Consider the following 23,478-nt stretch of genomic DNA (forward strand, 5'->3'; position numbering starts at 1 on the left):
CGAAGAGAGGAGAGAGAGCGACCGCTGCAGAGAGGGGAGATATCCAGAGAATTCGAGAGTGCCATCTCTGGACATCTGTGGAAATTTCTAGCATCGTACATTCTCGAAGCTATGGTTTGGTTATAAATTACGACACGCGAGTGAACTTGAGCAGTTGTTGTTGTTATAGACGGTGGACAGCAAGCCAGCCAGTCTTGTGTAGCAGTGAAGCCAGCTTCGAGACCGGAGTTCGACTTGAGTGTATCCGCACCTGTGTGAGCGTCCGAAGTCCTGAGTTTGAGTGCAGTGGACCACAGTTGGGGGACCTGAGTTCGAAGTTCAGTGGACTGTCTCTGAAGGTCTGGGGTTCGAGATACTGTTGTCACGCCAGGAGAAGGCGGCTGAAGTACTTAGACGGGGCGGAGGGGAAACAGTCGCGCATGCGCACCGCGCTGTTCACTGCAATATTCCTGTTTCACAAACATCTACTGCACGTGTCTATGAGTCTTCGCGACTTTGTGAAAATAATAGTGAAGTTTTTGTTGTAGTGTTTTATTAGTTTCAACAAGACAATTGTTTTCAGTATACCACAAATCTTTGTATTGCTTCAGTTATCCTTTGCTTTTCGTGTTAATTGTGTTGATAATAATATAGTTAATAGAATTTATGTTATTGTATACTGTTATTTAGGTTTATAGCAGTTTTTTGTTTATTGTAAATATGTCGACAAAGAGGAAACAAGGATTGACAATCTATAGCGAAGAAAGGGATATTATTAGAAGTGCAAAATAATTCTGCGATGAAGAAAAAGAACAATAGTGCCTTTGCATTCCTCTTACGAAACCTACAGCAAAGGTAGAAAAGTACTCTAATCTATCCACAAGAACAATACAGCGTATAAGGAATGAAATGAAAGACTGCACAGAAGAAAGTGCGTTGTCGACACCTGAGGGAGAAAAAAAAAAAAACGGAAACGTCCAGACTAGCGAAACGCAAATGGAGATGACTTCGACGGGAGATTGACAAAAAAGATATAATTGAGAATTTTTATTTGAAAAAGAAAGAGGGCCACCGGCGTAGCTCAGGAGGTAGCGCGTATGCCTGCTGATCTGCAGTTGCGCTCGGGAGTGAGTTCGATTCCCGCTTGCGCTGACTACCTGGTTGGGTTTTTTCCGAGGTTTTCTAAAGCGAATGTCAGATAATGTATGGCGAACCCTTGGTTTCATTTCGCCAAATACCATCTCGCCATCATCAATTCAATCGACACTGAAGAAGCTAGTAATTATTACAGCGTCGTTAAATAATAAGTAAAAAAAAATAGTACCAAGCTGCAACAAAATTCTACCCTTTTACAAGAGAAAATTGATTTGAAATGAAAGACAACATTAAGACGAATATTGAAGAAAAAGGATTTCAGGTGGAAGAAGTGTGCAGAAAAAAAATTGAGGAAAACACTGTAAATTAGAATACGTGAAGATGTCTACAGCAAATAAGAAAGCTTAGGAAAGTGGAAAAACCGATTTTGTATCTGGACGAAATGCGGATAGATAGGCCTACCAATTTAACGTTTCCCAAGTGCTGGCACGATAAAAATGTTACAGGGGTTTTGACTACCATAAATGTATCCAGAACCCTCATTGTTGTCCATCAGGATGGGGGCGGTGGGGCTAATGGCTTTGTTGAGAGATTCGAATTAATATACACGGCTGGAACATAAACAGACGATTGTCATGGACAGATCATACTCCAGCAATTTTGAAAAATGTGATAATGATAGTCATAGCGACAACACCGAAGATGCGGAATCTTTTATGTCTGACTCCGTTCCCTTGTAGCTAAGTAAGTGGACTGAAGTTTTCAGGTCAGAGTGTAGAGTAAAGTTCCCCCGTCCCGCCTATCTACTCTCCGCGCCAACTCGTAGCGCGAAGACAGTACTGTGAACTCGAGTGACTGAGCTAGAAGAACTAGCCAGGGCAAACGAACTGTAAACTGAGAACTGACAGTTCTGATTTGTAAATAGTGTTCTGTGAACATTAGTTAAGATTAACAGTTCATTGTTGTTCTCAATAATCCAAGTAAATTGTCATTGTCGTCTGTGGAGTGCAATAACGAATACGGTGTTGCTGTGTGGAGTGCAAATCCCATTGTTGACGGGAGTAGAATTAAATTGTAGAAAGTGATTATTATTGGTGTGAGAATAAAATTACATTATTGTTTTACAATATATTATGAACTCACCAAAAAATTTCCCGAGAAAGTTTTGAAATTAGAAGCATTCTCAATACGACTGTGACTGTGAAAAAGGCTTTTCCCAAATGAACTTGATGACACGAGAGAGGGCGGCTTTACTTGTCAACACTGTTAACAATCTGCTCTTCATTAGGATTGTTAGTCCTCCACTAATATCTTTCACCATACAAAATATGTTATGTCATGGCTTCTTCAAGGATATCATTCTCTTGTAGAGATCAGAAATAAAATGGGTAACAGGGAAGAAAAACAAGAGACATATCAGAAGTGTAGAAGATTTTTTAAAGATGTTAGTCTAGGCCTAGTTTAAATTTATTGCCAAGAACTCGGCATTAGTTGAAGACAACAATTTTTCAAGGCTCTCTGTTGTCATATTTTGTCTCTTATCTACAAGGATATTTTTGAATGCTGAAAATGATCGTTCAATATCACATGAGGTTACAAGACAAATAGTGTACAAGTTGTGAGTTTGTAAGATCCAGGTTCAAGCAAGCCACACGTTCTTGGCACAAGACAGTCTATACTTTGATCACAGTGCTGTAACCAGAGTTTTTTGATATCTAGTTTTGTCTTGATAGCCTCACCAGTGGGATATGTGTTATTAGGAATTCTACTACTACTTTCAATAATTTTGCAGGAGAAATCAGGAACGCACTCAGGCAAACTGCACACAAAATATTATACTTGACACTCGGACTGCTGGCTCGTCAACTGAGAATAAGTGAAACAGAAAAAAGATGTGTAGGGGTGTTAAAAGTCAGACAGATATGAGTCTTTGGAAATGCTTCTTGTTGTGCAGAAGTTCAATGTCCTACATTCAGGATTCAAGGGCAAGTGGAACAAAAGCAGGGAGTGGTTGTTTTAGTTTCTCCACAGCTAACCTTCCTATGCAAGAAATTTCCAGTCATCAAATACAGTTAACAAAAAAATTGTATGCTGAGCACCAAATAATCCAGAACCTTTTTTTTATTACAAAATATGCAAATTTTGAGGTTTATGCAACAAACGCTTGAAAATATGCTACAATATATTAGGCACAATAGTCTATCGTATGCAGGAATGACTGAAGTATGTAAAAATATGCACGATTAACTTTGAATATTTATCACAGACGTTTAAAACATGTATAAAAATGTTTTTGTATGACTTTTAACTGGCCAGTATACATATGTATTTCCATCCGAACTCTGGCCCTAATCATGAATTCATCATCATCATCGGTGCTACAGCCCAATTTGAGCCTCGGCCTCTCTTAGAACTCTCTTCCATGTATCTCTGTCCCTGGCAACCAACCACCATGCTTTAATTCCCACTTTCTTTAAATCCTCCAACACTCCATCCATCCATCACAGTCTTGGTCGTCCTACACTCCTTTTTCCTTCAAATTTATTCCCCATAACTTTCTTGGGTATCTCATGATCTGCCATCCTTTGCACATGTCCTGCCCATCGCAATCTTGCTATTTTAATAACTGTAACCACATCAGGGGACTTATATAGTTGGTAAAGTTCAAAATCATGAATTATTTATTTAATTTTTTATTTCCCTGACTTTCTAAGATCTTCCCTGGCTTTTTTCAAAACTTATTTTTTTCCCTGATTTTCCATGACATTTCAGAATATAGGAACCCTTCATTCTCAAATTATAAATTTATCTCTTTGTGTCTGCCTCCAGACTATCCGGCCCGGGTACGATTCCTGGTGGGGTCAGAAATTTTCATGTAAAATTTCTACCTCTGGACTAGAAGAGATGACGGTGCACAATTTCTAAGCACTAGATTGTGCACCAATATACCTGAGTTAAATCCCAAATCTCTCCACAGTGCATAAGAAGAGAAGGCACATGTCACTGTTGATAGTGATTCGTCCGTCGGATGGGGATGTTAAGCCTGGCGGCCCCTTGGTGCTATTCGACAGAAGTAGGCTATGTGCCAACACTAGGTTTCCCCTTCTCCCTTCCTCACCCATTCCCTACACTAGACTTACAAGAACACTTACACATATACTCACCCTAGTACACGACATAACTCTTCACAGGTGCACATAATGCATAACGTGACCCACCGAAGTGGTGTGCAACTTGAAAATGGGTGACAGTTCTGCCATCTATCCGCAATTTGCGGAACCCGAATCACGCAAGTGAAGTGGGTAGGCATTAGACACACACATATTACATACAAACACACATCATTCATTGATATCTTTACATTTCGTCTTTACCTGAAATATACACTGATATGTTGGAATTGACAGTCTTGTCTATCAATGCATATTTATAGTCTCTTCAGTATCATCAGTCTTACTTGCAGCAACATCAGTTAGTGATCTTGTTGCTGGCCCATTCCATCCAATCCACTGTTCTGGCATTGAGGTGGTTTCTCATATGACAGATCGAATAAGGTGGCTCTCCGTTGTATTGTTACCATGTAGTGTAAAATGTATACAATGGCACATCATCATCCTGGTGTCAGCATCAGAAAGAAGACGTACCAATCCCCAGTGGTCATAAAAGAAAGGCCCCATCAGGTAGTCACAGAGTATGCCTGTTATTATTCGGTTGAGAAGCTTTTGTCATCCAGTCTGCTCTCAAAAAAGCTAAAAGTTAGAATTTGTAAAACAATTATATTACAGTACCAGTTGTTCTGTATGGCTGTGAAACTTGGACTCTCACTTTGAAAGAGGAACAGAAGCTAAGGATGTTTGAGAATAAGGTGCTTAGAAAAATATTTGAGGCTAAGAGGGATGAAGTTACAGGAGAATGAAAAAGTTACACAACACAGAACTGCATGCATTGTATTCTTCACCTGACATAATTAGGAATATTAAATCCGGACGTTTGAGATGGGCAGGGCATGTAGCATATATGGGCAAATCCAGAACTGTATATACTGTAGAATATTAGTTGGGAGGCAGGAGGGAAAAGGACCTTTGGAGAGGCTGAGACATAGATGCGAGGATATTAAAATGGATTTGAGGGAGGTGGGATATGATGGTAGGGACTGGATTAATCTTGCTCAGGATAGGGACCGATGGCGGGCTTATGTGAGGGCGGCAATGAACCTCTGGATCCTCTAAAAGCCATTTGTAAGTAAGTAAGTGACATTAAATAATCAACAACATGAATATCGTAATGTGTATTTAAGCAAGGAACTACAACTCAAGATATTCTTAACATATTTTCAATGTTCAAGGGAGTACTAACCAATTAAATGTCCTGTCAGTGGCGGCTCGTGAACTAAAATTTATGTAGAAGATTACTGGAAATATAATTAGGAAATTAGCGTGTAATTTTGGGAATTTTTCATATTTTTGAATGCTGCATAAGACATAAAATGTAACACATATCAGTATAATTTAAGTATCTTCTCCTGATATGTTTCAAATACAACATTTCACTCATTCACTGTCACAGCAATCTCATGGAATGAGCTAGTATTTACTAGTTACTATCAGGCTGGGAAGACAGTAATAAGCATGGGGTCACTTTATTTAGTTACTGATATGTTACCAGGTGCGCCATGACTGCCATTAAGTTTGGTTTGAGTGAATAATAACGGAAGCAGTAGCAACTATCCCACCAGATATACTACAGAGAATCTGGACTGAAATTGAGTATCAGTTGGATATTGTTCATACTTCCGACGGGGCTCACACAGAAACATACAACTAATACTTCCTAATAAAAGTGATAAAAATAAAAACATCCTCTCATTTTCCTTTTTCTTTTGAGAGGTAGCTGAAATCACGGAATTTTGAGAGGGCCACCTGGTCGACATATATTTTACTTGAATATTTAACGATGCTGTATCACCTACTAGGTTATTTAATGTCGATGGAATTGGTGACATTCATTCATTCGTAGTGTTCTGTCCAAGGGCAGGTCTTTCACTGCAAACTCAGCATTTTCCAGTCGTTCCTATTTTCTGCGTTCTCTTTGTCTCATATGATCCATATATCTTAATGTAGTCTATCATCTGATATCTTCTTCTCCCATGGTTCGATTTCCGGACTGACCAACCTGTGGTCTTTTCGTGATTTTTCACATTTACTTAGGCAAATGCCGGGTTGGAATTTTCATTGCCAAGTCCATTTTCTCTTCCCCTCCCATGTAGAAAAAGAATTTAGATTTCATATCATTTATCTTACTCATCTCATTCAATAGACATATTCAGGTCAAGACGCATGTCTTCATTCGCTTAAGGGAGGGGGCATCCTCTCCGCAACTGTTCCTGGGTTCCCAGCCTTCTGCAATATCTCTGCCAGGATTCAGTCCTTAAGAGCACTTCCTAGGATGCTTCGATACCTTGGAAGGGCTGTTGGAATAGATCCTGTGCTGCTTGGTCATCTTGGCGGTGTGAACTTTGAGTGGGAGAAGGTAGGAGGCCCGATTGGGTGAGTGTGTGAGGGGTCACATGCGGCCGGTGGGCTAGTACACCCTCATCCTCATTTATCCCATAACATTTGGGATGCACAATAATTCTCAGTATGGCCGCTCATAGCCACTGTGACCTAACCTAACCTAATCTAACCATGGAGATAAATCATGTTCTTGATATGAGTCCTTCAAAATATACAGAGCAAACCTATTTTATAAAACAACGGGACGAAGGACTGTGGGACCTCGCATACTTGGCGTGATCAATTCTAGCCTCAGAACATGTCTTGAGTCTAATCGTTGTAAAGAGAAAGAAAAATATGAAATATAGAAATGTCAAAATAAGAGACACTTCACTGACTTCATCCAACGAGCCACCACTGTATGAGAGTACTGTTCATTTGCATGCAAGTTGCTGAGAGCGGAAGTGATTCCAGCTGATGGCTGCCTCCACAAGTCCAGTATCTCGGAAGAAGTCAGCAGACACAATGTTTACTGTTTTTCCCCAAGTTCCACGGTACCAAGCTGTCACATTCTGGTTCACCATAGCAGCCATTCGACGCAGTCCACCTAGTTCATCTGTAATTACTTGCATAGTGGTGGGGGTGAGCTCCACCATTGCTGACCACGCCTTGCTGCCAGGTGGGCTGTGGATAAAGAATGAGAAGACTATCAAATATTTCAAATTATCAAATTAAAATATACAGAGCGATCTGTTTGGGAAGACATAAAATAAAAACGTGATAAAATGAAAACTGTTGCTATTTATTGTTAAATGATTTGTACATGCATTCTACTGGGTGTTCAGTTCAAAATGTGTCATGGCTCGCTGTATGCTGTCATGTGGCTAGCCGATGAGCCTAGAGAATTCAATCTTCCTACACTTCCGCAGAGGCGTATTACCTGTGTGCCAGAGAAGTTGCCTAGCAAGTACGGCGTTCATTCTGAAGATTACTTACCGATACATATGGTAACGCCAGTAGTGGCAGGAATGTGAACTGTTTGGAAACACGTACTGAGGTGAGTTTTTTCTTACTGTCGGGATATGAAGAGAGGGTTAAGACGATTACTTACGTATTTGTTGACACGACGGTCAACATGGACACGGAGTATTTGATTTGTATTGTGGAATGTTGCCGTACGCAATTGATCATAACAAATACCCTGGGTACGACTTGTCCACGCAAAACACAGTTCCAAAGAGGTTATGGTAGCACACAGACCGTACAGACCGCCATCTGTTGCTACGACGTTCAAGTTATACCTTACACGTTCTCAAGTTCAGCTTGAACGCCTTGATTAATAAAAGCTGAAACTCACTTCAAATCGCTGACTCAAAACAGTGACGTCATGACACACTTTGAAATGAATACCCAGTAGAAGTAAATTTATAGATTTACTTTATGTCTGGACCTCTTCTGATAATGCGAATCACTTCCTGTCATTACAATTTTGTATAATTCTACATTTTTTCTAAAGTAACAAAACATGCATAGTATATTTACTACCACCCCAGAATAATACCACACCTCATTATAGATTCGAAAAATGTAAAACAAAAACTGTTTAGATAAACCAATGGGATACAATCTCATTAAATTTCTATTAAGCAAACGACTCTAGACAATCCGGATTTCATTTCTTCGATATGAGTCCTCCAAGAGAGCTGATTATCATCATGAATACTTGGAAATTTTACAGATAGTGACATACAAGAAGAAGGAAATTAACAAAAAGATGAGGAAGGTGTCCTCTCAGGGCTCGAAACAGACCAGTATTCCAGCTCATAAATTCTTAGGAACATTTCGTTTCGTCTCGTAAACAGTAAGTCTGTACAATTCCAATTCGTTTTATTGTTACCAATTTTTTAAACTTTGAGAGCTTCTCTATACTTCATCAGCAACTGAAGTAGTCCAAGAAATAAATCTTCTGAACATTAAAATTGCTTACCTTGCCATGACCTGAGAGAGATAAGAATACAGGTCCTCCAGGGTCTGCACATTTCCCCACTGCTGAGAGACTGCAGGCCACAGCATGTCACTTTGCGCCACTGCATCATTGTTGTTATATGAGACGATAAGCCGCTTCCCTGAGGACCAAATGTCACCTGTGCGTGCGTTCCATGTGAGTGACGGAGATGCCGCAAACTCTCCAATCTCTTCCTTCAGGTATTCCACTAGCTTTGTGTGAATGTCGAGACCTGAGCCGAAACCTGGTGCAAATATTCGAACAATACAGCGATACTCATAGTACCAAAATGTTTGTCGAGAGGCAGAGCACAGACTTGCCATGCCAGAGATCTGCTTTCAATTCTGGTGAGTCTAAGTTAAATTTATGGTGGAAAAAAACGATGTTGGTGCACATTTCTGAGTGACACCTCTGTTTCTGCTGCCTACATCCTGCATATTCTCTATTACATCATTATGATCAAGTGGTCAACCTTGCGAGCCATTATTTTAAGGTGAGAACAGGTCAAATTTTGAGGGGGAAAAATAAAATAAAAATTTGGCTTTATGTCCCAAATAACTATATGGAACTTTCTGGGCGATTTAATACATCAAAGTGAAAGAATATCTGAACAAATGAGAAGTGGAAGAGAGAGAAATATTGGAAGTGTAATTAAGTGAATTAGCTATTTCATGTGATTCAATGTTATGGGTTGGGAGAAGTATCAGAGGTACTATAACTGTAGGAGTATTATAGAAGTTGTTGTTTTCTAATGCCAGGCGTTTGACAATAAAGTCATTTGACCCCTTGCACTCCAATATTTTTCAAAGATATTATCATGGCCAGCCACTGAAGCACAGATTTTGAGGTAAAAATGGCAAGTTGTAGCCGATTTAAGTGAACACCATATTTTGACGTTTTGGTGGCTACTTCATTCACACACAACCCCCAGAATGTCTGGAGGACCACACCTGCTGTTGGTCGACGGGTCCATTGGACCTAGCTGGGAGATCTTGTTGATCATCAGCTTTCCCTCCTTAAGCCACTGGAGGACGATTTTAGTGCCATAGCAGGTCAGCACTAGGAACAGAAAAGTAGAAAGAGGAGGAAGGAAAGTGAAATGAACCCCTAGGCCTCGAATGCTCTAATACCGTCGGGGTCGAAGAAAGTAAGAGTTCAGTCAGAGGACTGGATAGGAAAGGGTAAAGAGGGAATTAGGTATTGAATAGAGGAAAATTATACCAAATTCAGTCATTAACTCATCAAGCTGACCAGTGCTAATTGATGAGTAGCCCCTCCCTTTAGTTCAGCTTGTAAAATTATGCTTACTAACAGCTGCACCACGGGAAGGTAGGGATGGGACATTGGGTATTTGTCCAGGTTGGTTCCTTAAAGCCTTCAATGGGAAGGATTAATGGCTCTCCCCCCTGTATCCGACAGATAGTATTATAGAAGTAAATTTATGGAAAGAGGCAATAAAAGGAGAAATTTAGGAGTGAAGTGAAGAGAAAGCAATAAGTACGTAAATAAATAGAGAATAGAGTAATAGGGAAATAATAAGTGTTGTAAAATAGAGAAAATGAAAATGTAGACACATAGGCTGCGTTCAGCAGGGACAGCACTGAGGTAGCGCTGAAATAGCGACAGCACTGAACGCCTTGCTGGCCGACAGCGCTGAAATAGCGGGCGCCATTTTTCGTAGCAAAATTTTTTTCGCTGCAAGCCAGCGAAAGTGGAGGGGGTAGGCAACAACCAATGGTATCATATATTCCAGAGTAGATGGAACAATAGCAGTGTATTTCTTTGTAAACACACCGGACATTTTGCAATGGTCGTTCAGGAACTCACAGCTACTGTGACTCAGCAAAAATGAATAGCTGAATTAGCGCTGTCCTGGCTGAACGCAGCCATAATTTAGGAGAAAATAGATTGAAAATAATGTGCAAATTATTAAAGAAAGGAATATGCAATATTAAATAGAAAAGCAAGAAATGGAAGGGAGACAGTCTAGGTATGAGAGAGAATAGAAGAGGACAGACATTAATTCAGTTAAAACAGAAGATTAGGAAGTAATCAGGAAATAGGCTACTTGGCAAATAAATATGTTAACATAAAAGGGTGGTATATATTAAAAGGATGGTGGATCGAAAAACAGAAATGTAGATCCACCATACCTATGAATTGTAAAGTTGTCTGACAAATAAATATCAATATGTTACTTGGTTTAGGTTTTGTACTGAACAAGATTAATAAAAGAAACAACGTAGTAGTTAGGAATAAAAGCATGTAACATAACTTACCTGCTGGAAATTCGTGAAAATCAAGGATCACGATTTCATTTGTGTTTTCTAAAAATGTCTTCACATCATCTAAAATAAGTTTCATTGGATGGATTTTCATTACTCCATGGTTAACCCACCAGGTTTCATTTGTTGATGGATAGTAGGCTGCTCGAATATCGAGATATCTCACTCCATAAATCAGCTGGCTCAAAATATCGTCCTCCTGCAAATATACCCAACCTGTATCTAAGTGTTCATGCATTCAGAAACTCTTAAAAGAACATTTGGCATTCATTTCAGTGCAAAACTCACACATATTCGGTTTTGGTCAAATTAAGAAAAAAGTTCTGGGAATAAATGGGTAATGAATTGCAAGACGTTTCTAAATATCGCCAAAGGTGATTATGTTCATGTGATTAACTGGTATAATAGAAGTCAATACAAAAAAAAAGACAAAGAACACATTTAATTTGTAAAGATGATGATGATGATGTCATGTTTTTCGCGTATGGTAGTAAAATTATGAATGCAAATACCTGTGTAATTGTGTACTTGGTCACCAGATTCTCAGATGTAGAAGGATTATACTCTTCGTAAGATCCTGAATCATGTGATCCGACAAGGAAGATTTGTCTTAACATCAAAGGAGATAATGCTGTCTGCATATCAGCCATCCACGTGGGCTCCGTTTGCAAGCAAGAGGAAGCAATCACTGTACTGTTGTCTGCACTTATATATGCTGCCCAGAAATTAAGACATTTCTTTGTAAATCCCAATTCATTTGATGCTACAGCTTTCTCGTAGAACCCTGTTGTTTCCCAGCCCGACGAGATTTGTGGTTGTACCTTAAACAGTGCTAAAGATACAGAATTGGCTGAAGGTTCCTTGTCAAAGAGACCAACCCAGCCTCCGTTCGATGGAGACACATTATCCCATGACAATATGAGATGCCGAGAAATGTTATCTATGGCAACAGGAGAAACGATAATAGAGACTTGCAGTTCCTGTGTTGGTTCTTCTAAGCCTGTAAACAGGAAAGAGTTAATTTTTATTAACGACATTATAGAAAATCTAGGCAGCATCTTAATAGGTTTTCAGAGTTTTTATATCAGTTGTAGGCCAATCTATTTAATAATTATTTTAAACACTTTCTACGATATTTAATTAGAGGTGAAAAATACATGATTTAAATCAGAACATCTGTGTATTATAATAGCAATTATTTTAATTCTCCTTTCGGTTTGGTATTTGAAAATTGATGTGATCTCACAGTAGATATTCAGCTTTGTGGATTTTCTTCAGATTCTAGTTGGCTGTGGTTAGAACTATGCTTGCTGTCTGGCTATTGTTGACTGCTTTCGAATGTTCAGTATTCTTGTATCCAGATATAAAGTGATGGTTGATGAAGGATTCAGGAAGTTGCAGTCTGATAATAATCTATCATGGCTAGATTCATTTATGGCAGCTACCTTCGTAAAAGAAGAATGCTTTGGGTTGACTAAAATTCTGCTTCTGTAAGAATTTGATCCTGGTATTAACATTTAAATTTTAGTTTAGAAATAACAAAGATAAATAAATAAATAAGTAAATAAATAAATATACAGGGTGTAAACTATATAAACTGCCGAAAAAATACTGGTGATAAAGCATAAATTACTGAACAAAATACTGGTGGTAAAGCATAAATTACTGAACAAAATACTGGTGGTAAAGCATAAATTACTGAACAAAATACTGGTGATAAAGCATAAATTACTGAACAAAATACTGGTGGTAAAGCATAAATTACTGAACAAAATACTGGTGATAAATTTTTATGTAACTTTTGTGGTTCCCTAGAAAAAAATGATATCTGTGAGTTTAATGTTTTTGGAAATGGTAGTAGACTGCCACGTACAGTCTTAGAAAATAGTTTTATTGCACAGATACTTTATAAGTCCCAGAAAGGAGGCAGTGCACATGATCAGAGGATGAGCAACCTGGTTTACAAGAGAATGACTAGTTGAGGTAATAAAATTAGTTTTATATATTATTTTAATGTAACGAAGTACATATGATATTTCCATGCAGATATTCTGCGTCATCATACGATGAAAGAGTAATGGAACGGAGAAAAATTCTCACCGGCGCCAGGATTTGAACCCGGGTTTTCAGCTCTATAAAACGTGCTGATGCTTTATCCACTAAGCCACACCGGATACCCACCCTGGCGTCGGACAGAATCGTCTCAGTTTAAGTTCCAACTCTTGGGTTCCCTCTAGTGGCCGCCCTCTGCACTACGTCATAGATGTCTATGAACGTAGGACAAAGTCCACACATGTGCTGAGGTGCACTCGTTATGAGTGACTAGTTGGCCGGGATCCGACGGAATAAGCACCGTCTAAAATCACGAAGTGATTTACGTATATCATATATATTATTTTTAATGTACCGAAGTACATATGATATTTCCATGCAGATATTCTGCGTCATCATACGATGAAAGAGTAATGGAACAAAGAAAAATTCTCTCCGGCACCAGGATTTTTCTCCGTTCCATTACTCTTTCATTGTAAAATTAGTTTTGTTTCATTGTATGTCTGATCATGTGAACTGCCTCCTTTCTGGGACTTATAAAGTATCTGTGCAACAAAACATTTTTCTAAGACTGTAGATTGCAACTGTGTGTTTACAAATCAGGGTACTCTGTTATCTCTCTATTGTGGTGGTGTTAGTGTGTGTTGGACGGAAAGTCATAAGCAATGACGTTCACATGTACTCGAACAGTAAATATTAACCTACCTACTATCGATCCTAAAAACATTATATTTTAGGAATTAAAAACAAAACAGAAGAAAAAAAACAAAATTTCATTATACATCATGTTTAGTACACCGAGATGTAGTCTATATAATTTTGGCAGTTTACATTCGTTTACAACCTGTATAAATGAATAAGTAAGTAAATAAATAAATTAATTTCAATATGGGAAGATACTGGTAACTTACATTTAATCTCCTGAGATTGGTACAATCAACAAAGCTTAAACCTTGATAAAGAACACTTGAAGCACCAATCATGTTCAAACACAGACAAGTAGAAACTACAGTGCATCCAGTTCATGTCCAGTTATCAATAACCACATACATATTCATTGCATCACTGAAACAGCTCATTAAATGGGGGGGGGGGGAATGTATGTGACCTAGAATATTCAATTATTTTTACAACAGAATTATTGCATTAAAATCAATCATTTTTCAACAGATAAATGCTAGTAACAAATTACAACAGCATTATTCCCGAAGTTGTCTTATGAAAGCACATGGAGAGAGTTAACACGTTTAAGGATTAGCATTATACTACAAGACAGGATAGATCCTAAATCTATTAAGACGGATGGTAACTGTTGCACTGATTAGTTATATTAGAAAATTGCTCACGACCAGAATGACAATGACACAATTATTCTTGAACTCATGGCTGGGTTAAGGTCACACACAGTTTCTCCAGTCAACACAGAAACTATTTATTCTGTAAGAGAAATAAGTAAGCACATTTTGTAATCAGTGTAATCAATGTTATTTCTTGTAATTTTATTCTGTCTTTTAAGTTAAAAACGCGAATATGTTATTTTTGGTTGGTTTGTTCATACGTTTCTGAATAACTACAAGTTAATTTCCTTACAGGCAAGGCGTTTTTTAAATTGGCAAAACATTGTTATATTAAGGAATAAGTTACATGAAAATTAAAACATCATTTTATTTGTAAAAAAAAAATAGTGGTTTTTAATTGTTTCATTTCAATTCCTTTCACAAATTTATATAATATACAGGATGGAAGCGAAATAGCCTTGCAGATTTTCAGAGCGAATACCTCATGTTGTATGTAACAAAAAACTATAATCTCATATTGGTGGAAAGTTAACAGTTTTTCAGAAAAAAATTTTTTTTTTCTCAAATGTTTAACACCCTCTTATTCGGTAACTATTGCGAGTAGGATCGTGATTTTTGTCCAGTCGATAGGAAAACTAATACAAAATAATTTATCCCTCTGGCGTATTTCAATAGTGTGGACAGTTTTCGTGTAAATTTAATTTAAAAAAACCTCTAATTTGAAGCCACTGCACGATGTGATTTGGTTGCAACACAGCGCCAGAGAACAGCTCATCTAGCAAGACACACCGTACTTTGCCCTCTTACATCTGTATCATGAGTAGAGTGTGTTAGTGACGATGTTGCCAGACTGTTGAAACTTCCAACTTAATTTTCTAATTAACGTGCATTTAATCACAAAAGTACCATAATATAGGTTTTCTATTCATTTCAGTGTACTGTATCGTCCCTATCAATCTGCAAGGTTATTTCACTACCACCCTATATATAACAAATCAAAACTATTTACGTTATTCTTGAACCGTTATTGAGTTTTTCTCTTATAATTATTATTTATAACATTTATTTCTCTTGAAAAAAATGGTGGTCATGCTTCAATTTTATATTAATAATTTTTATATAAATAAACGCCATTATTTTGAATGAAATAGTGCTTTTATGTAACATATATGTAATTTTTTTAAAGAAAGCTTCAGCAATATTTCAAAAGCATCCTAATTTTGAATAACCTCGTACATCAGAATATTTTTCAAAGATATAGACAGGTAAGTATTAGGTTTCTGAAGTTCTAAGTCCTATTTCTTAAAGAAAAATATGAAAAATAATGTATATAATATAATTAATACATTTTCTAAAATATGTTACATCTCATGGTCCATAATGAAAACATGAAATAAGGAAATAAAAATGTAGAAGGAACAATAATGAATAAAGCAAATACAAACGACAAAATTATATGTATCATAAATAAAGCCAGAAATATGTTTATCTTTATTTATTTATAGTTGCTTTAACTCCTAGGTCATATCGCAACTGTCTGTAGTTTACTGTTGAGGAATGCTTGTTGCTGTTTTATTGTGTATAGGATTTCGTGGAAATTGGCATTTGCTTTTATTTAACTGAAAATTAATTATATGCAGTCGAGGAAAACCACGGAAAAACCTCCATCAAATTGATTCCAACGAGGATTGAACCCAGGACCTCCCGAATGCGAGTCCAGTGCGTTACCACTGAGCCATCTCACTAGAGCCAGAAATAATATCAGTTCTGTAGACTCCATTCTTTGAAATAAGAATGTAATGAAAAACACAAAACTGAAAATTTAGTTATAGAATCAAATAAACTTATCTATGGCTTTGCAGTGTGGGCAAATTTTAGACTTGAAAGGAAAATAAACGACCAAGAAATCGGCTTCTTCATAACGTTGGTGAGAGTGTCTAAATTAGTTGAGAACCCAGAATGACAGAATCTGGAAAATTGCAGATACAACAAATAATTTCAATATTGTGAACAGTTAGTTTGGTACAGAGACTGAAGGAAAAAATGGCCAAACTAATGAAGTAATAAATTTCTCCAGAAAAACGAAAAGGGGATGTAATCAGAATCAGTTTCCCAGTCAAAATGAGTGAGGAAGTGGAAAATTGCGGACTTGTAATGGACAGGGCTGAATTAATAATGCATTTGGCATTTAGGTGTTGGAATACCTAAGAATTCGTCACGAAATGTATTTATTGATTGAATTACATTTAACTACTAAAATATTTTAAAAATATAGCTGGGTAGGTAAAGTCTAAAGTGTCACTACAATAAATATTTTAAAATTGAAATAAAGTGAATGCAACAGTATTATTTATATATTTAGCTACACTACTTTATATTGTGATTATATAATATAAAATGAGAAACTCACCATTTGTTGAACATCTCTTGACAGTCCTACAGGTGACACATTGCAGGACTGACAAAATAACCACAAGGTAGCATTTCCACATACTACTCAAGGCAGGACACTCTTAGGTCTTGAATACCAAACCATTACCAAAGATACACAGGAAGGAAGCAGCAACTGGAAACTTGCCAAGAATGCAAATCAGCTCCATATTTGTTTTATTCGGTGGGATGAAATCAGACTTAAGTAGCAATAAAATTGTTTAAGGTCAATGAATAGCTAATTGTCGTGCTAATTTGACTTGCTGAAGGTCAATCGAACTCCAGCAACATTACCGTATCCACAGAAAATCTTGTCAGTTGTGACATAAAGTTCGAATAGAATCTGATGTTAATCCTTTGCAGTACTACTCTCTGAGGCGAAAAGCATGCATGACGGAAATATGTACGAACCATATGCTTTTCAAACAATTAAATATTATTTATTGTTTTATACAATTACTCCTTCAGCAGCAAATTTATTCAACACGCTATTCTATGGACAGTCCATTCAGAAAAAAATTACCACAAGCATTTGCTTACGTAATTACTATTAAATACTATTTTTAATTTAAATAATGTTACATTATTGTTATTGTTAATGTTATTTATTACTGTTGCTTATTGTTACCCATTTTATTATATTATTATTATTATTATTATTATTATTATATTATTCCAACCACAAGAAGTAGATCTAGAAAAGAAAAGACATTATGAACCCTGCTTTCCTTATCTGGAAGAGAAATACCGCATACCCGTTTGTCGCTGGGAAGTAATTGGCTTGCTCTTTGGTGCAAGGGGCACTATATCTAGATTTTGTATCAATTTCTTTCATCATTTCCATATCGATCTTTCGAAATTTCAAGATATAGCCATTAATGTTTTAAGACATTCCTTGTTAATTGTAAATAACCATCTATACAGCTCTATATATGAAAAATAAATTATTCATGTCGAGGATAGCTGCCCCCCAAAAATTAATTAAATTAAAATAAAATAAAAATAAAATTTAAATTTAAAATAGAATATTGTTGATCTACAATTAATTTAGGTGCTGTTACCGCTCGGTACCCCTTTTTCAAGGGCAGCTATCCTTTTTGGATTCTTCTCTCTCTTAATGCATTATAATTATTATTAAAACATAATGTACAGGATAAGATATGTCGATTATGTTTCTTGTGTAAGACTGAAATTCTGCCACTGTCAATACTTTTCTGTTCCTGGTCTTATGATGTAAACATGTATTGTAATGGTGGGGAGGAGAAATGTATGAACTAAATGATATTATAAATTAAATATTTTATGTTTTTGCGTAATATTATACTGAATTTTATGTATGCTCCATACGTTACATTACAAACAGTCCATTCTTGAATAAAAATATCATATTTTCTTCACATAACACAACTGAAACAAAAATTATATTCAGCCTACAGTGAAATTATACGTACTCTTATGTACTTCAATAATTATTTCCTGCTATAATTTTTATTGTTAATTTGCTGGTACTGTTTATTATTGTTAATATTCCTGGTGACATTATTAATATTATTTGTATTATAATTACATTTTTTCATTAAATCCATTTTTACTTGGTTATTTAGTGATGCTGTATCAACTATTATGTTATATAGCATCGATGGGATTGGTGATAGCGAGATGAGGCCCAGGATTCGCCATAGATTATCTAACATTCGTTTTATGTTTGCGGAAAACCTCTAAAAAAACTCAATCAGTTAATCAGCCCAAGCAGGAATCGAACCCACACTCGACCACAACTTCTGATCAGCAGGCAAGTGCCTTAGCCGACTGAGCTATGCCGATAAATCCATTTGTTACAATGAGCCAAAGGTAAAATATATATTTAATATAACATTCATGTTACAATTTTGTTACATTCTGGATTTCGTACATAAAAAATAACAACAGAAATTATTACAACACCTATACATATAGCTACGTATTCTACTTAAGTAATAAAGGTGTAAATTAAGTCAAATGTTTTCATCCTTTCTATATCTGTTACACAATTTATTATTATAATTTACATTGTAAGGTCAGCCTAGGTAGCATACATGGTATAGCGATGGCCTTCTATGCTCGAGGTTGCGGGTTCGATCCCGGCTAAGGGTGATGGCATTAAGTGTGTTTAAATGCGACAGGCTCATGTCAGTAGATTTACTGGCATGTAAAAGAACTCCTGAGGGACAAAATTCTGGCACACCAGCGATGCTGATATAACCTCTGCAGTTACGAGTGTCGTTAAATAAACCAAAATTTAATCTTTTACATAGTAAGATGTGCTGTTCATTTTGTATACAGAGTGTTCAAAAAGAATGGAATATACTCACAACTTCTTAAATTTTAATATAAAAACAAAAGTTTTATACAAAAGCTGTTGAAGATAAACCATCCAATATGATACCAATATTCGAAAAAAGTTATTCAGGAATACAGGTGTGACAGTAAACTTCATTTTTTGTAAATGGCACCCTATATTAAAATTTACATATTCCGAATCTTCATTAAATTTTACGTATGAATGTATAGAAATTTTACCCTTTGATCGGTTTCATGTCTTTTAACTATTTATTAAACTTGTTTCGTTGACTTCAAACTTAAGACAAATAAGTATGTAAAATCAATCAATACTAATCAAACTTGACAACAGATGCTCAAAATGAGGACCATTCACAGCCAAACAATGTCCCAGTTTATTACAGAAACAGTTCATTGTAGATATGAGATGGAACAGATCAGTCATGTAACTGTGAGAAAGACAATGGACTGTTTTCGTGACAGACTGGAATATTGTTTGGTTGTGAATGATTCTCATTTAGAGCATCTGTTGTCAAGTTTGGTTAGTAATAGTGTTTTGTTTAGTTTTATGGCTTACTCAACATGATTTTACATACTTATTTGTCTCAAGTTTTAAGTCCACAAAACAGTTACCAGCACAAAACATGAAACGGATGAATGGGTAAAATTTCTACACATTCATATGTAAAATTTAATGGAGATTCGGAATATGTAAATTTTAACATAGGGTGCCATGAAAAAAATAATGTTTATTGTCACACTCTGTATGCCTGGATAAGTAACTTTTTTTTTTTTTTGCGAATACTGGTATCATATTGTATGGTTTATCTCCAACAGCTTTTGTGTAAAACTTTTTTTTTGTAAAATTAAAATTTAAGAAGTTATGAGTAATATTGAACACTCTCTATAATTTCTTACTATGTAGTATTTGACTTATATTTCATTAATAACAAATGGAATAAAGGCCAATAGGATATAATATTGTAAAGAGAAATGTCGATTGATTTAAATAAAAAACTTTAAAAACAAAATGAGTCCTACATGTTGTTCTATTTGTATTGAAATTACGAGTAAATACCTTCTTGTCATCCAGTGAAATACATCCAATTCTGTTGTGTTACATGCTGAAGTCTGAATACTACGTACTGTATAATTGCACAAAATATAACATTATCTACATCACAATTCAGTCAACCAGTTAAAGCAATGCTGCCTCACAGTATCATTCAGCATTATCTCCCCTCTCTTCCATCATTATGCAATCACTTCCTTTACAATTCATTCTCTTTTTCCACTTTTTAATACTATGTAGAATCACAATGAGATGACATTTTTTATGTATTTTTTTAAGGATTGCCATCAATGTGACTCTAGAGCACAAGTTAGAACGTTTTGCAATTCATGCAAATAATGATATGCATTGAGTTACTAATAATTCCCTTTAATTTACGTTATTTGTAAAGACTTATTCTTATAAAAATGGAAACAATAACACGGATTTATTGCAAACCATTGATATGATGTGTTTCACATGAACAAAGGTAGGGTAAGTCTCCTGTGAATTTTACTATTTTACCTTCATTTGTTTGTGAATAAACTGGGTTCGGATCTATAAGAATCACTCTGCATATATAAGTCATCATGTGTAAGTTACTAGACAGTTTACGAAGCATAAAGGACCAATACCAAGAACTAAAATTAACAAGAGTGCAATAAATTATTACCATTCTCATTTACACTAGAAATGAGATCTGAAACAAAAAAGTACAAATATTTTAGGACTACAGAATTAAGAAAATCAAGAAACCTGTGGTTGTGACAATACTCAACTGGATAAGAATGGAGAATAATGTGGTATACTGGTACAAGACAGATGAGTGAGTTACAATGCATAGAAATAAATGAAATATGCAGCATATTTCAAATTGTGTAAATTGCAAAATACTGTTATCTCACAGGGGGTCCTATAAGCAGGATGACAATGTACGGTACCCTCTTTTTCCTGGGTATATCTTCTTCCTAAAGATATCTTTTAATGCCTGATCTGTTTTATTGTGCTAAAATATTAAAATGTACTCAATGTAAATTTCGATGGTATTTTGGGTAAAGGGATATGTCATAAAAATGAGTTTTGAGATAAATTAAAATTAAACTTCGGACCCTTATTGCAAATAATTTTCTACACCAATAAAACACATTGAATGCTAGTATTTTTGTTTTTTGCGCATCCACTTGTAGAATTTAAGTTGTATATTCACTTGGGAAACAAAATTCCATTAGTACAAAAAATGATTTAACCCCCTTTACCCAAACACTATCAATTTCACGTAAAGATTAATTTTTGGACCTACAGAATATATCTGTTATGGTAACAAAAATTAATCTTTACGTAGATTCTTCGCTCAACAGTGCATATTACTGTGGAATCCCGGCCACCAAGTCACTCAATGAGTGCGCTCCTTGTATAATGACAGTTAACTTAATATAATATATCAACATATATGTCGAACTTGGAGTCAGACCACAAAGGGAAAAATACTAGAGGAGAGGGATCCGATCCGGTGCTGTGGATTTAATTTCGTCGTAGCTCAGTGGTTAGAGCACTTGGTACGTAGAACCAAGGATCCAGGTTCGATCCCCGGCGCCGGAGCGAATTTTTCTCCTCCAATAATCAACTATCAGTTTTAATTTAAACAGTCTTAAAATGCCGAATATGTCTTGAAATCAAAATATTTGCAACATTATAGCTTAGCTATGTGTCTGCATTTGATACAATGCTAGAATGAAGTGTCATGTTATCATCATAAACTAATTTCCGTATTTAAAATTTCTTCCTTGCATTTTATGACACACAGTTGTCATACAATTTTAACTTACAATTAATTGCCTGTATTTCACTCTGGCTGAGTCATATAATTTTATTACTGGAGTGAGGTTTATAGTTTCCTGCAATTTACAGCTTTTCAGTATGTAGATTTCGATAGTTCGTGTTTGTCTTCAATGAATAACTTGCCATAAAAAAAACAAAGTCCGAATCAAATTTGAATTGCTGAAATCTGCATTTGAGTTGCATTTTGTTAGTGCTGGACCACATGTGATTGTTACTGTTCTCTGTAAAACACTTTTCGCAGATGTGTGTACATCATGTTTCTACAATAGCTAGAAATAATTATATGAGAATGCGAAAGTTACGGTATATACTATTACTTAAAGGTCATGATCCAATAAGAACCAAAATAGTAATTGAATACCGAACAGCGAACAAATTCAAGATTTTAATCATCTCGGTTCTCAAATAAGTTGAACTAGATAAAAATTAAATAAGTTCCAAAATGCTAATTTTCGGAGAATATAAAGAAAAAAAAAACACTACTGAATACAAGCAATAGGCTAATCCTGATATTAATGGTTGTTATTTGCCCTATACAAGCAAAATGGTGCTAAATAATCAACATAAATAAAAAAATGACAGGGAATTTATAGAATTCCTGTAATTTCATGAAACGTCTATGCTCTCTGTTAGCTCTTATTGTGGTATTTACATTTTTAAGGAACTGATCCTTATTTATAAGGACTGTGTACAAGGACTGAGAATGACATAAATATTAATGCAATTTATCTGTTATAATATTCATTATTATCTCCCCAATTATTTCGTTATTGAACATACAACTTACATCTGTACAAGTATTTACAATGGAATTACTATGTTTCATCTGAATTGGTTTGTCGGAGAACAATTAGTTTGGGTCTATGATTAAGTCCAAAGATGAATAAGTTTATAAGTTTACAAGTGTTTAAAAAAAAAAACACGCGCGCACGCACGCACGCACGCACGCACATACACACACGTGTAGGGTGGCCAGTTCCTTTCCCCCTAATATAAAATATGTTACAGTAATTGCAACAAATCAATTTTGATAATATTGAACTTGAATATCATGTCTGATTCCGTAATAGACGGGTTTTTGCTAAGCCAGCTTAAAGTCTAAACTATTAAACGAGCTTTCCTTCATTAGCTAAGACTTAATATTATAAGTAAGATAATTATGTGCATACATTTCACGGATTTTGCTCATACAAAAACATTATTGGCTCTATACTATTAAACGAGCTTTCCTTCATTATCTAAGACTTAATATTATGAGTAAGATAATTATGTGCATACATTCAAAAACATTATCGGCACTTCCTATTAGTACAACCATGAGAAACATACCTGCACACTGAAAACGATATTAATACACACAAAACTGTTCTACTGCGCACTATGGTACATTATATACCTTTTGTCTGTCCCCGAACTTGTTATTATGGTTTACCTGACAGTCATACATAACCGGAATTTATAAGTTATAGTTAATTTAGAAAACAGATGCTGTAATTGTTAAGCAAACGTTACCATCTGGAGAAACGCACTTCTAGTCATAACTCATGTTTTCAATGTCCTGAATTATTTGTTATACAAGTAACACCGCAATATGCTTTAGATTAATGTTTCAGTGGAAATAAAGTGTGTGTGA

The 23,478-nt window shown here is 35.7% G+C and overlaps 1 protein-coding gene across 4 annotated transcripts; it reads right to left on the minus strand.

The window, feature by feature from the left end:
• Window positions 1-5,347: 5,347 nt before the first annotated feature.
• On the minus strand, window positions 5,348-23,271 carry LOC138702892 (PI-PLC X domain-containing protein 1-like). 4 transcript variants are annotated; one of them, XM_069830274.1, is made up of 6 exons: window positions 23,175-23,271; window positions 16,617-16,779; window positions 11,369-11,856; window positions 10,851-11,055; window positions 8,554-8,815; window positions 5,348-7,250 (listed from the first exon to the last, which is right to left on the minus strand). In XM_069830274.1, exons 2-6 carry the CDS (start codon window positions 16,696-16,698, stop codon window positions 7,001-7,003), a joined length of 1,287 nt encoding a protein of 428 aa, XP_069686375.1. In that variant the 5' UTR covers window positions 16,699-16,779; window positions 23,175-23,271; the 3' UTR covers window positions 5,348-7,000. The 4 variants fall into 4 exon arrangements, with proteins under 4 accessions (XP_069686375.1, XP_069686376.1, XP_069686378.1 ...); XM_069830275.1 differs by having other exon boundaries at window positions 16,617-16,772; window positions 23,175-23,253; XM_069830277.1 differs by lacking the exon at window positions 23,175-23,271 and adding an exon at window positions 12,103-12,344 and having other exon boundaries at window positions 16,617-16,755.
• Window positions 23,272-23,478: the final 207 nt, after the last annotated feature.

Source organism: Periplaneta americana, chromosome 7, assembly GCF_040183065.1.
Source record: "Periplaneta americana isolate PAMFEO1 chromosome 7, P.americana_PAMFEO1_priV1, whole genome shotgun sequence".
NCBI lineage: Eukaryota > Metazoa > Arthropoda > Insecta > Blattodea > Blattidae > Periplaneta > Periplaneta americana.